The 14,724-nt window shown below is 42.1% G+C and overlaps 1 protein-coding gene across 5 annotated transcripts in view; it reads left to right on the top strand.

Annotated features, from left to right (window-relative positions):
• KIAA1671 (KIAA1671 ortholog) overlaps positions 1 to 5,741 on the top strand; it is a 222,966-nt gene extending 217,225 nt beyond the window's left edge. For all 5 annotated transcript variants that reach the window (XM_040351406.1, XM_040351398.1, XM_040351431.1 and 2 more), the window contains 3 exons: positions 2,478 to 2,614; positions 3,896 to 3,977; positions 4,867 to 5,741. In XM_040351406.1, the coding sequence (XP_040207340.1) occupies positions 2,478 to 2,614; positions 3,896 to 3,974 (216 nt within the window). In that variant the 3' untranslated portion in view covers positions 3,975 to 3,977; positions 4,867 to 5,741. The remainder of the gene's footprint in view (positions 1 to 2,477; positions 2,615 to 3,895; positions 3,978 to 4,866) is intronic.
• Positions 5,742 to 14,724: the final 8,983 nt, after the last annotated feature.

The following is a 14,724-nucleotide window of genomic DNA, read 5'->3' as shown; positions in this document are numbered from 1 at the left end:
CGGTGTCCATCAATGCAGCCTCACGGTGTCCATCAATGCAGCCTCACGGTGTCCATCAATGCAGCCTCACGGTGTCCATCAATGCAGCCTCACGGTGTCCATCAATGCAGCCTCACGGTGTCCATCAATGCAGCCTCACGGTGTCCATCAATGCAGCCTCACGGTGTCCATCAATGCAGCCTCACGGTGTCCATCAATGCAGCCTCACGGTGTCCATCAATGCAGCCTCACGGTGTCCATCAATGCAGCCTCACGGTGTCCATCAATGCAGCCTCACGGTGTCCATCAATGCAGCCTCACGGTGTCCATCAATGCAGCCTCATGGTGTCCCCTGAAGCATGGGGCTGGGATGAGTGACAGTGATGGGGGAATGGGATGGAGTAAGCGGTGATGGGTTGAATGGGGAGGGTGGGAGCAGTGGTGGGGGAGATGGGATCAGTGGTGGCTGTGAGGGGGGTTAGATCACTGGCAGTGGTGACAGTGAGGGGTGATTGGATCAGTGGTGGGGGTGGTGGGATCAGTGGTGGTGGTGGGGGGATGGGATCAGTGGTGGCTGTGAAGGAGGAAAGATCACTGGCAGCATGGGGCTGGGATGAGTGACAGTGAGCGGTGGTAGCAGTGATGGGGGAATGGGATCAGTGGTGGTGGGTTGAATGGGGTGAGTGGTGGGGAGGATAGGATCAGTGGTGGCTGTGAGGGGGGTTAGATCTCTGGCAGTGGTGACAGTGATGGGTGATGGGATCAGTGGTGGAATCGGTGGCAGGGGTGGTGGGATCGTGGTGATGGTGGGATCAGTGGCGGGGGTGGTGGGGGGGGGGGATGGGATTAGTGTTGGCTGTGAAGGAGGTAAGATCACTGGCAGTGGTGACGGTGGGGGGTGATGGAATCAGGGGCGGGGGTGGTGAGATCGTGGTGGTGGTGGGATCGGTGGTGGTGGTGGGATCAGTGGCAGGGATGGTGACATCGGTGGTGGGATCGGTGGCAGGGGTGGTGACATTGGTGGTGGGTGGGATCGGTGGTGACATTGGGGGTGGTGGGTGGGATCAGTGGCAGGGGTGGTGACATCGGTGGTGGTGGGTGGGATCGGTGGTGGTGGTATCGGTGACGGGATCGGTGGTGCTGGGGTTGGCACTAAGAGGCAGAGGTGGTGGTGGTGGTCGGGGAGGATGGCACCGGGGATAGGGATAAGATCTGTGGTGGTGAGGGGGGGTCAGTAAAAGGCAGAGGTTGGGATCAGCTGAACTGACTTTTATGTCACTTACTTTGTCAGTAGATTCCTTCCTCTTCATCGTTACTACCATGCCTCCAGGGATGCTCCTGTGTCATGGGATCTCCTGCAGTGGGAAGAGCTCCTCCCCCTTCACTGCATTGGTGTCAGCTGGTCAGCTGACTTTCCCTTCCAGCGTCTTACATTGCTTTCCTTTCCTGAGCAGCCTTTCCTCAGCGAGCAGCGGGGAAACAGCCTCCCCGGCGCACAGTGTAACAAGGTCCCACACCCCTAGATGGCTAGTGTCATAGGCGGAACACTGATACTATCACACACGCCGGTCTAGGGGGGGCGGGACCTTGTTACACAGCGCGCTGAACACGGACACAGCCAGTTCCATGACACACAGCGGGACATCCCCGCTGTGTGTGCGATAAAACAAGACAAGGAAGAGAGAGAGGGAGGGGAGCGCTGCAGCCTCCTCACCTCAGCTCAAAGCCGTGCCAGGGCAGTCCGGTCCTGCCGCTGTGTGTCCTCTGGCTGACAGTTTTCTGGCTGATCGCTTTAGCCAGGAAACGATCAGCCTGGTCCACCCCCCGCTCCTCACTCGCCCTGCATTAAATTCCACTCGCAATTTGCGAGCAGTCGAGTGGAATTTTTGAGGGCTGATTGTGCAGAACCTTGGACATCTCTATTATAAATTAAATAACTAAACAAGTCCTATATAAGAAGTGAGCAAAAGCATATGGCTTGGAACAGGCTTGTAAACAATATATTTTTTTGTAATAATTTTTTATACTTCCCTGCTCTGTGCAAAGATATTGCACAGAGTGACCCCGATCCTCCTCTTTTAGTGTCCCCCTGCCATTACTCTCAGCTCCTCCTCTTTTCTGTGCGTTTCCATAGTAAGTCGCTTCATATGGTGGTGTCCTTGCAGGCTCATTCCCCATCCGGGCTGTGTGCGTCAATAGACACGGCGACGCTCTGCCCCAGTCTCCACTGCCTCCTCACAGGATTTGATTTGACAGCAGCAGGAGCCAATGACTCTAATAGTCATTGGCTCCTGCTCACAATAGTGATGGTGATCTAGCAAGGGACGTGGTGGTGTTTAAATTCTGGAAAAAGTTATTGCTTACATTCTATTTCTATTTATTTCTGGTGTAGTAAATCTGGAATACTAAATGGAGCAATGAGCACACTATGAACTTAAATCTGTTTTCCTTAATGCAAGCATTTTGCCTTTTATAATAATTGCTTTTTTTATCGATAGGCACAACTTCGGAAAAGGCAAGATGCGGAAAGCAGTAGTGAATCTTCACCCCAAGTTACTAAGTCGCCAAAATCACCTCTACCACATGGAACACTGGGCGTCAAACTTCTGCCAACCTCTGCAGACAAGCTAGACAAGTTAGTTTATTGAGAATATTATGCTTTAGTGCAGTCATAGCCTGATTGTTACATTGATTACCTCTAATTGTGCAGTACTGACATTGTTGTATACACATCATATACCATTTACACCTAAAGCACACATTCACTTTTCAAACCTTACCACCCCAGCATTGCTGCTTCTTTAATTAATGAATTATTAATTATACAGTTTCGAAGCATTTTGTAATATTTCTTTGATAAGTGCAAAAAATACCTGCCCCAAATCCAGTGAGCACATATGTTCCCGTGGTCTCTGTCTCTGCTGCACAGAAATCTAAATTGTTACCAACCCTGTGCAGGTCACCTTTGTGAACCACAGTAGCCTGTAATAAATGAAAGTCGACAAAAGGGACCATTGAGAGCCGCAGGTGTCGCAGGAGATACACTTGTGGACGTCACAGATTTTTCAGGGTCAGATTGGTGTTCAGAGGCATGGGCAGCAGGAAAGATGGGAATTTATACTCCCCTTAAACAAGTAACATTTCATTATTGAAATTTAGTATATTGTATTAACAGTGATCCTTATGTAGGCAAATGGCTTTCTGAGTAAGGGCCCTTTCACACGGGGCGGATCAGTAATGATCTGCCTCCGTGTGTCCATCAGCTCAGCGGGGATCCTCCGTAAAATCCCAGCCGAGCCGTCGGCTGACAGGGCGGTCCCCGCACACTGTGCAGGGACCGCCCTGTCTTTTCTCCACTCTCCCCTATGGGAGGATCGGATGAACACGGACCGTGTGTCCGTGTTCATCCGATCCGCAGACGGAAGAAAAAATAGGATTTTCTTCCATCCGCAAAATCGGAGCTTTGCGGAGGCGGGTGATTACGGGTGTCAGCGGATGTTTATCCGCTGACACCCGCAATCACATAGGGACCAATGTATGTCCCGTTTTCATCCGCAAACGGATGGATGAAAAAGCGGACATACGGTCCGCACATGTGAAAGGGGCCCAAGTCTTTCCTTACATGGAGGTCCTGCCAACAAAGAGATGTGAATACTATGTAGCAGAACATTTTATTTCTGTGCACAGCTCCTTAAATGCAGTTCTAGAATACAGTTACACTTGTCTGCACATCTGAAATGGCAAGACCACATTTGATGAATGTGGCTAAGCAAGAACTGTAGGGAAATGAACTGGCCATTTATGTACAGTGGCTGGTTCACAAGAGGTAAATGAAGACTGTTTACTCCCTAGGTTTATCTTTTTCTTTTAACAGTTTTTCTAGAGAGATCTTTAATTTGTTTGTTCTCTGTTTCAGAGCTACAGGAGAATCTCCGCAGTGGTTGAAAGAGTTGAAGTCAAAGAAGAGACAGAGCCAATATGAGAATCACAGTTAACAGGTATATTTCTAATTACTGCAGCTTTTTTTTCTGCACTGAGTGTATATGATAGCTGAGTATCTGTTTTTGCTGCTGCCCTGTTTAAAAGTTGGGTATGGCCAAAGCTTTTTTTTGGCCATGCTTCTTTTGTGGGTCACAGCAAAGCACTTACTTGTGCACTGCTGTGACCCAGAACCGGCTAAAGCTGCTGACAACATTAAGCCGCTGCAGGCTCTGGTGAGATAATGTTGGGATCCACCCAGATGCTTTACAGGCAGCTGGCTCAGCCTCTCAGCACACTGCTGAAAGACTGAGCCAGCTGCTCCTGCCTGGTACTTCAATGAGCGCTGGAAGGGCAGATCACAGATTGGTGACTGACAGAGCAGACCAGACAACTGAGTGATCATGTCATGACTGATCGTAGTGATGCTGCTTCCCTCACTTCTCCTTTAAAGCAATAAATAGTAAACTCCAACTTCTCATTGGCAATAAGTGGATAAGGACTGCATTTAGTTGACTGGCTCCATTAAGACTTGGTGAAGCCATTACTTAGCTTTGTGTCGCCCCCTTAATAAAAATTAATTGAATCCGCAAAATTGAATCGGCAAAAAAAAAAAATGTTAACATGTGATCAGCAGCAAAGGACTAGAAGTTCCTCCCGCTTATGTTTCCCTGCAGACCGACTGGGAGAGAGTTGGGTCATGTGACAGCATTATATTGATTAGAAAAAGGGTACTTAGATTTTATTTTATTTTTTTATTAAAATCATTATAGTGCCATCATCTACATACTGAAATAGAAGGGACAATGAAAAATAAACAGTGTGTGTTTGGTGTCATTTTACCTTAAATAGATTTGTAGAAGTACACTATGAACTGTATTTTCCTCATTTTCTTTTTCTTTACCCTAGATCAACACTCAACAAGAGTGAACACAGCAGTTTAACATAAGCCTTAATCCAGCCAGCCGTACAGATGCACACCCTTCTACTGTCTTGCTTCATCTCAGCTGCGACGTGTTCTGTGCCTTCCCATTTTTGCAGAGGAAAAAAAAAAAGCTGCTTAGTACTTACACAGATACAAAAAAAAAAAATGTATTTTATTGTGGAGGAGAGAAAAGTCACTTTAAAAAAAGAATATCTACTTGAAACAGAGCTGTACAAAAGCCAAAGGTCATGCCTCCTGATGACCTTTTGACACAAAGTGATTCAGGACAGTGGCCACTAATGTCTGTCAGTGGAGCGAATGTGAAGAACCTGATGTTGTGCATGGATAGCCCAGTACAGAACGAGTGTGGGAAATAAAGACTGACTTTTATATTTGTTTATGGAAAAAAAAAAATCAATTTCACGAGAGTTTATCTTTTGTTGCTTAGAATATTGTAATTCACTATCCAGATGATTTATTTGTTCCAGAGTTTAAATATATATATATATATATATAGAGAGAGAGAGAGAGAGAGAGAAAGAGAACAAAATGTTTACTGCCAATAATAACAAAAGCTTGACCACTTTTTGTAAAAATACTTTTTAAAATTCTTGATTAGAGAGAGAATGTCAGAATGAACACATTATATTTTATGTTTCTGCGCTTTTTATTTTGGGTTCTGCACATGACTGTTTTTATTAAGTGAATATTTTTTTTAGTCCTTTTGCTGTTGATCTATGTACACACACACACACTCATTTTTAATTTTATCATTATTCATTGTATGACAATTACTCTCTGACAGTTATCATTGTTCTGGCTAACCTGTTGTAACACACTAAAGTTTCCTAATCCAGTATCGTTTTGTTCCCTGTGTAAAACTCTTGTCTGTCTGTCCCCACATAGCATTATTTTTTTCCATGATATATGTGCATGTTAGAAACGCAGCCTACTTCTCATGGTCTTAGCTTTCCCTCTGTTATGTATATGTCTATGTTTACTGTGCAGCATGAATCAGTACATTGTGGGCAACACAGAAAAGATGCTCCTGAAAATGTGCAACTTAAAGGTCTGAAAAATGTAATCACAAGTTGGCTTAAGGTTCTCCTAGTTAATTGTCTAATTTTTGGTGAAAACCGTCAGATTAGGGAGTGATAGAATGTCAGCAGGCCATCCCCAACCTTTGTATACATAGTGACCTCAGGGGAAGGATTTATTATCCCTGGATGATTTCCAAGGTAACCCAGAGATAAGGCCAGTATCAGAGACGTATGCACCAAGCATAATGTGCACACTCTGCTGTTCTATTTTAAAGTCCCCATGTTTATATGGTAATAGAGCAGGGGTCTCCAAACTTTTTAAACAAAGGGCCAGTTTACTGACTTTCAGGCTTCAGGGAGGCCGTACTGTAGCCAGTGTGAATAGAAAATGACCCAGCATTAGTGGGAGTAAATATTGTCCCGTTATTGGTTTCAACAGGAAGAATAGTTCTCCATCAATGTTGTCAGTGGGAGGAATGATGCCTTATCATTGGTCATAGTAGGAGGAACCGGGCCTCATAGATGGTGCCCCATAGATGGTGATAAATAGTGCTCCATCATTGGTCTTAGCAGGAGGAACAGTGCCCCATAGATGGTGATAAATAGTGCTCCATCATTGGTCTTAGCAGGAGGAACAGTGCCCCATTGATGGTGTCAGTGGGAGGAATAGTGCAACATTGATGGGTATTAGTGGGAGGAATGGTGCCTCATCATTGATGTCAGTTGGAGGAATAGTGTCCCAAGTGTCCCAAGGGCCAGACAGAAGCAAGCAAAGAGCCGCGTCTGGCCCCTGGGCCGCAGTTTGGAGACCACTGGTATAGAGGAATTGTTTTAATAACTAAATAAGGGTAAAATGAGATCTTTAATACATTTGGTATTGCAACACAATTGAATCGGACATTTAGGGAAAGCTGTATGAGGTTTGGTTCTGATCATTTAAAGTGGTTGTAAACCCTTTACAACCACTTTATGCTACAGGTAATGCTATGCTATGGATACTAGCTCATTATGCCTTTGTCTTGCAGGGTTTTTTTTTTATTTGGTTTAAAGGCCATTTTGACAGGGACCTGTTGCTAGAAAGATCCTAACCTATAGATCAGGAATGAGCAATTGGCGGACCTCCAGCTGTTGCAAAACTACAAGTCCCATCATGCCTCTGCCTCTGGGTGTTATGCTTGTGGCTATCAGAGTCTTGCTTTGCCACATGGGACTTGTAGTTCTGCAACAGCTGGAGGTCCGCTAATTTAATATACCTGCTTAATTGGTTTCATAGGTATGTGATCGGGACTTTTCTTAATAGAATTAATTACCAAATAAATAAACACACATTTTTTTGTAGATAAAAGAATATGCATTTTTTTGTTGTTGGGGATCAGCAGATGGTGGGTGTAATAGCAGAGTCCTTCAGACTGTGTATCTGTCTGCCTGTACCTCCTGTATGAACAGGCAGTTACACTGTGAAAGGAAGCTCAATGAAGTACCACAACGCTCAACAGCGCCGTGGTAGTTCAATGAGAACTACAAGCTGACAGCTGCAAAGGCTATCGGACCTTGTTGTTTTCCCTAGAGAAAGTATAGAGCAATTGCTAAGATATTATTGTTTGTTCAATACCACCTACACCCCCTATGTAAGAGAAATACACGTGCGAGACACCCAAACCGGGGGAAGGGCTTGGGGTTTTAAGGGTGGTTATTGAAAAATTGATATTTGACAAAAAACAAATTTTTACGTAAAAAAGTTTATTTTGATACATAAATAACATAATATAATATGATTATTAAAAAAACGGAAGAAAATTTTACAACACATTCAATTCCCGTTGTAGTCCCAAGCTTACAGTCCTATGCAGTTCAATGAGAACTACAAGCTGACAGCTGCAAAGGCCATCGGGCCTTGTTGTTTTCCCATTCACAGACCTCTGTTAAGGGATGACACGGGTGGGCAGAGCCCCGCATGGACAGGTCTTTTTTAGATTGTGACAGCTAGTGAGTGGGGAGAAAATCCCCCCACTAGCTGTCAAAACAGGGGATAGGGGAAGTAGGAACCGGTGCATATGTAACATGTTACGCCCTAAAACTTGTTACACAAGGTGAATTTTATCCTTTAAACCTCATACAGTCTTCACCTGTCCCCTGAGTTATTAAAGGTGAAGATGCTGTGTGCTTAGGATAAGTGAAGTCATTTTACCCATTTTGAAGGGAACCACTTTAAATTTCATGTCAAAAGTGATCTTGGCCTATGCCTACACTGTCCTTGACATTGGTTCACTCCTTGATTAGTGGTAGTCGCACAACTGCTGTGTGAAAAATGGTGATCAAGACTTTGCTTATGACATTTCTATAAAGTAGCAATAAATTGCGTTCTTTCATCTTTGTTTCTTTTGAACCTTTGTCAATAGAGTGTTCACTGATCAGCTAGGTGTGTAGTGTTCTAGGTTCAGCCAGGTCAGGTTTGGGAAAAGCTAATTACAGTGCACTTTGGTGGATCTGTGAACATTTTCTTCTCATCGCTATGATTAGATAATCAATGATATTATATTCTGTTCTTTTTAAAGTTTTTACATTTATTTTCAGAAATGTTTTTTAATTAAGCCAACCTGTGCTTTAGGTTTATTGGCCCTTTAATACTAGTTGGTTCCGGCAAATAAAATGTTATACTATATTAAATATTCTGGCAAATCACATTAGAAGGAAAAATACTGGCAACTACTGGGTCATTTTCTGTGCCATATAGTGAGATGGGGAAACAGCAATAATTGTACATTCTATTTTACATGTATTTAAAATGGAACACCTGCAGTAAACTATAGGATGTTGACATGGTTACAGTTGTGTTGCAGGACATTAATATTTTATAAATGTATTTTTTTTTCTTTTCTTTTTTTTGTTACTCACAAGATAAACTATCTATTTTAGTGATGCCTTGATTTATTGACCAGTTGATCAGACCATTTGTTGCAGAGTTACATTATTCATCACAAAAATGCCTTTGCAAGCCAGTCTTTCTAACTCATAATGGGGTTCCTACATTTAAATATGTTGTACAGAGAGTCTATTTCTTGTGTGGGGATGTGGAAAACATTATGAATTGTATACATCTACAGTGTGTTACAATTTCTGGTAGAGAAATGGTTAATACGCATTACGTTTTAAATGCGTTCCAGCTAAAGTTTGCAGTAAGGATAAATAATTTTTCATTTTCAAATGAGTGTATCAATAATGGCTTTACAGAGAGGAGTTTTCTATTGATTGCATGCAAATCCTGTCTTGCAGTCTGTCTAGATTTGCCGACCCATTCCCCCATGTCCCACAATGCAATATGTAAACCTTTCAGCTTCTTTAAGGGGTGTCATGGGTTTTGCCATGAGTTTCAGATTTACATGCAGCTTGCCTGGGTTCCCAAATGTCCAGGAGCTTCTCATAAGGAAATAAAACTAAGATGTGTAAACACCTCAAGGCCAAACGTTGTAGACACTGCTGTCTAACAATTATATAATTTGCCTAAACCCACTCCTTGGTTCTGCAGTCCTGTGACCCAGATTCAGCTGACAGCAGGCTAAAGTCCGCTGTCAGCTGATGTCGCAGAGCCACCACAGGGATCTTGACAATAATGTTGGGATCCATCAAGGTGCCTGACCAGCAGCTGGCTCGGCGTCCTGCTATGAGCCTGAGCCAGCCGCACCTACCACCTCCACAACCCGGCACTCCAATGAGCGCTGGGGGGGATGCAGTGACTGACAGTCACTGCTGTGTGCTCTGACTGGACCCAAGAACTGAGCGATCAGCGGTCTTTAATCTTGGTGTACAGTCGAAGGGGGACAGCTGTATCGCATTGATGCTGCATCCACCTAAGCGAGTATGTATGTTTTTTTTGTTAAATCCCGCACTTCTCTTTCAAGTAAAGCTGCCTTGACTGCAGTGCATAAGCTGCCATTGCCTAAAGGATAAGTTCACCTTTACAAAAAAATATAAATCCATATTTTTTTACAGGAAGCTCAGTGAACAACCTAGAGCGTTCAACTGCGCCATGATAGTTTATTGAGAACTACAAGCCGCCAGCCGCAAAGGCTGCTGGTACTTTTAGTTCCCCTATTCACAGAACTGGTGCATTTGTAACATGTTACATCCTGAATATGGATACATTTATCCTTTAACTTCTTTGAAGATAATGGTTCCCAAACTCTCATACTGACCCCCTGGTGGTGAATTTTTGTGTCACTGACCCCTAGCAAGTTATACCCCATACAGTTAAAAAAACAGACAAAGGACCTAAAATATAAAAGTTAGAAAGTTTGCATGAGAGCCAGGCAACTAGCTTTTCAGAAGGACAGTTCAAGCAATGGTAGGCTCAATTGTTCCCCAGTGGGTTTCCTGTAAAGCAGTATGAGTCTATTTGCTTGGACTTGCCATCCTGAAGACTTTAAAATGTTGAGCTTTTTTCCCCTCGCAGCATATACTGCCTTGGGTGTCTAAGGCAAGGCCATACATGGTCGAATTGTCGAATTTCGAAATAATTTTCTTTTGAAAATCAGAATATTTGTGCGTTTTGTGATCTGATGATGCCACCATTGATTTTGAAAATTCGACCAACCAAACCTTCAATTTCTCCTCATGTTCCTACAGAAGATAATTTTTGTGTCTGGGAATCTTCTTTTCTTGCACATGTACATTTCTTTTTTGATTTTTGCACGATTCTCCCATCATTGATTAGAAAATTGTTAGTTTTTTCAACATGTCTGATTATTAAAATTCAATGGCTGCACAAAAATCGGCTTTTGCTGCAGCCCACTAATGGTGCGAAATATGAACGAAAATTCTTAGATAAGATTTTCAAAAGAAAATTATTTTGAAATTCTACCCATGTTTCCTAATAAATGTGAAGAGTGAAGCCATAATTCCTCAGAATCTTTAAGGTGGATATTTTCATCTGATTTCCCGCCAACAGCTATAAGTCAATTTGCATTGGAGGACTTCAATCCAATCAGGTTGGTAGCAACAGGTAACATTACTGTGGCATAAAGCCCACTGATGTCCAGGTCTCTTTAAAAGAGGTGCTTCCTTATGTTCTCATTAACATGTACACTTTAAAAAAAAAAAAATCAATAGACTGGACATCGCTTATAGTTCCTTTAATCCTATCTCTGACAGAAAGAAAAAAAACACTGTAGAAAACAAATTCATGGGATAAACATTTATTTTTGACTACAGGATGTCAACCTGAAATAGATTGTATATTAGTGTAAATTTTAGTGTCTTTAAACATTTAATAAACACATTGCTGTAATTACCTTTTATAAAAATTATGAGAAAAGTGTTTGTGAGCCAAAACCAAATTATTGTCGGCCCAGGTGATCACAACCTGGGAGAAGAGAAGATGTATTTCTTCATTACCTACCGAGGGAGCATGCAAAACAATGTGGAGACACGACAGGTAATGAGAAGGGGGCGAAATGCGTTGTGTATATCTGAAATGTCAGTAGCACTCCCACTGTAAACTCTCTTGCACAAAGTGAAACTTGTATATACTTTCAGAATACTTTGCACTTACTGTCGTACTACTGTACCAGCAGGAGATGCTTGCGAAGAGGCCTTTCAATGTTCTTTGCATCTCAATGAACTGCTGCAGATTGTATTGTTGTCGCTCCAATCAGTCACAGAATAAAGTTTTATTCCACTATGTACAAATTATCTGTATACAGTGTGTAATATATGCACATATATGTATACACACAAGCACACATTATACAAATATGGTTGCAATAAAACTGGTTTTGAATACACAGAATATATATTTAAAATATGCCTCTGCTTTGTTGTTTGTTTTTATTAATGTCTTCCAATGAGAGTTTCGGAAACAAAATGCTAAATAATCGAAGTAATTAATGAATGTCTGTCCTGAGAGATGGCCACCTGTACTGGCCTTCTGAAAATGCTTGCTTTTTGGCTGCCTCCAGCCTACACCCTATAAATCATAGTGCTGGAGCCAAACATGGAGCAAGAAAAATATGAACTTTTGATCATCATACTTGCTTGGGGTCACCATGTGACTATGGCTGTATTGTTTGTATCACATGATGAAAAAATTCAGCGGCTTCCATTAATCACTTAATCACCGCTTCATAGCCGAATTACGGCTACAAGGCGGTTCCTTAACTCTGGGAGGACGTCCATGGGACGGGCACACAGGAGTGTCCGTGACCGCCAGGTCCAGAGGACCCGGTGCATCACGGATCGCGGTAAATTGCCGCTGAAAGCGGCTGTTTACCATGTGATCGCTCCGTCTAATGACGGAGCGATCACATGTAAACAAACCGGTGTCATTTGATGACGCCGGTTCCTCCCTCCTCTCTCTGTACTGATCGGTACAGTGTGAGAGGAGAGAGCGGGTGTCAGCAGCGCTGTGGGCTGGATTTGTGACTATTGCAGTCACAGATCCAGCCATCTCTGCAATACCCCCTGCGCAGTACTCTTTTTTTTTTTTTTTTTTTATCTTAATTTCGCTTTATTGTTTTCCACTTTTTTTTTCTTTTAAAAAAAAAAATTGTATATTTACATACAAATAGTATAAATTGTCTTAGTACAGTTATATTAATATATGTAATTAAACATACATTATGTACATACAATAAATTAACATATTCCATCACTGGGGCATTCGTCGCTTTGGTTCCAACCCAATGCAAACATTTTTTTAGGGGTATAATAAACCCGGTGCAGTAGAAATAAGTGGGACAATCTCTGTGCTGGAGCGATTTACACCAATGCCCCTCTGTGTAGAATCTCGTTCCACTGCTCCGAGGTTATCAACCCAATATCTCTTTCCCATCTTTCTCGACACTTAAATACACCAGTTTGACTTATGGCTCTAGCCCCCAATTTATCGTATAGTGAAGAGATTTGATCTTTCGTAATATTAGTTTGAATCATTTTAAGAAGAGCAGGAGTATGAGTCCTAATCTGAAGATACTTAAAAAAAAATGTATTTGGTATGTTAAATTCATCTCTCAATTCCGAAAACGTTTTAATGAGGTTACCCTCGTACATATGTAATAGCCGTGTTGTTCCCTGATTCTCCCAAATTTTAGGTAGTTCTATATCTTTAAGTTCTGTTAAATTCTTATTGTTCCACAGGGGAACAAACTCAATCACCTCAGTATATCCCAACAAAGCTTTTGTGGTCTGCCACACTTTGTTAATTAGCTTTGTAGTCGGGCATTGATGGAAAAATGAGTTTGCCTCCAAGGCTTCTATTAGAATTTTATGTGGGGCCCCTGTTAACATTAATCTAAAGCAATTATTACCCAGGTTTTGAGTACCACAGCCCACTATGTGTTGTAACTGAGACTGCGCAGTACTCTGCAATACCCCCTGCACAGTACTCTGCCATACTCTGAAATACCCCTGCACAATACTCTGCAATACTCCCGCACAATACTCTGCAATACCCCCGCACAATACTCTGCAATACCCCCTGCGCAATACTCTGCAATATTGGCACCATAGCTTGTGGACGCTATAACTTTCACAAAGACCAAATAATATTCACCAATTTGTACTTATTTTTACCAAAGATATGTAGCAGTATAAATTTTGGCCAAAATTTATGAAGAAGAATTACAAATTTGCTACATTTTATAACAGAAACAAAGAAAAATTAATTTGTTTACAGAATTTTCAGGCTTTTTCTTTTATAGCGCAAAAAAACAAAAACCCAACGGTGATTAAATACCACCAAAAGAAAGCTCCATTTGTGGGGAAAAAAAGGACAAACATTTCATTTGGGTACAGTGTTGTATGACTGAGTAATTGTCATTCAAAATGTGAGAGCACCGAAAGCTGAAAATTGGTCTGGTTATTAAGGGGGTTTAAGTGCCCAATGGTCAAGTGGTTAAAGTGTTGCAAAACCTAGGACCCTGCATTCACTATATCTGGTCTCCCACAGAACAAATATATTATAAATGGCTAAATACACTTTCTCATCAGTATATAGCAGTCTTGTGACTTCTATCAGTGTCTCGTTAAAGCATGTAGGACGAGTTTTCGTTCTGCTTTGACTTTCCTATGAGGCTGAAGGACCTTTTCCCAAGAAAAAAAAAACCTCTTGCAATACACACCAAACTGAGCATGTGCAGAGAGCCTTCTTGGGCTCTGTACTATCATCGGCTGGATTGGGGGCAGTGGAAGAAGGGGGGGCGGGGGGAATCAGAAGACCGGATCAAATGGTCTAACGAGCATGTTTTTCCTCATACACTGACTGTTGGGGGTTTAGTAACACTTTAAGAGTTAAATAAGGTAGAGGTTAGACTTTTAAATATATCCATAAATACACATTTTATTTATGCAAGTGTCAATTTCTATAAGAGCACGGTAAATAATTTGAGTTAAACCATTCTCTAGCAGTACAGTTGCTAACTATTAAAACCACTGCATTGGCATGACATCCGGACAACTAGCAATTTCACAAAGACAGAACAATTATGGCAGTCTGCATATTCTCCAAAGTAAAGTTTTCTTTAAATGAAATCTGTGGTCACAGTATACTTTCATTGTGTAACATCAGCATTGCAATACAAATAATAGTTTTTTGACCCAATATAAACTTACTTGAAAAATCTCCTTTCATGTTGTGAGTTTCGCTGTCTACTGGCCATCTTTTCACAACCCCCAGGATTCCCTGAATGCTTTGCAGCTTCTCCTCTGCTGTTTTCTTTCAATTTCTAAGGACTACATGTTCAATGGTACCTTGCTTGCAAGCTGTGATTCCTGTACTGACTCCACCTCCTAAATCTCCTCCTCTCAGCA

Source organism: Rana temporaria, chromosome 1, assembly GCF_905171775.1.
Source record: "Rana temporaria chromosome 1, aRanTem1.1, whole genome shotgun sequence".
Classification (NCBI taxonomy): domain Eukaryota; kingdom Metazoa; phylum Chordata; class Amphibia; order Anura; family Ranidae; genus Rana; species Rana temporaria.
The sequence above is the reverse complement of the archived record's forward strand: the minus strand, read 5'-3'. Positions and strand labels throughout refer to the sequence as shown.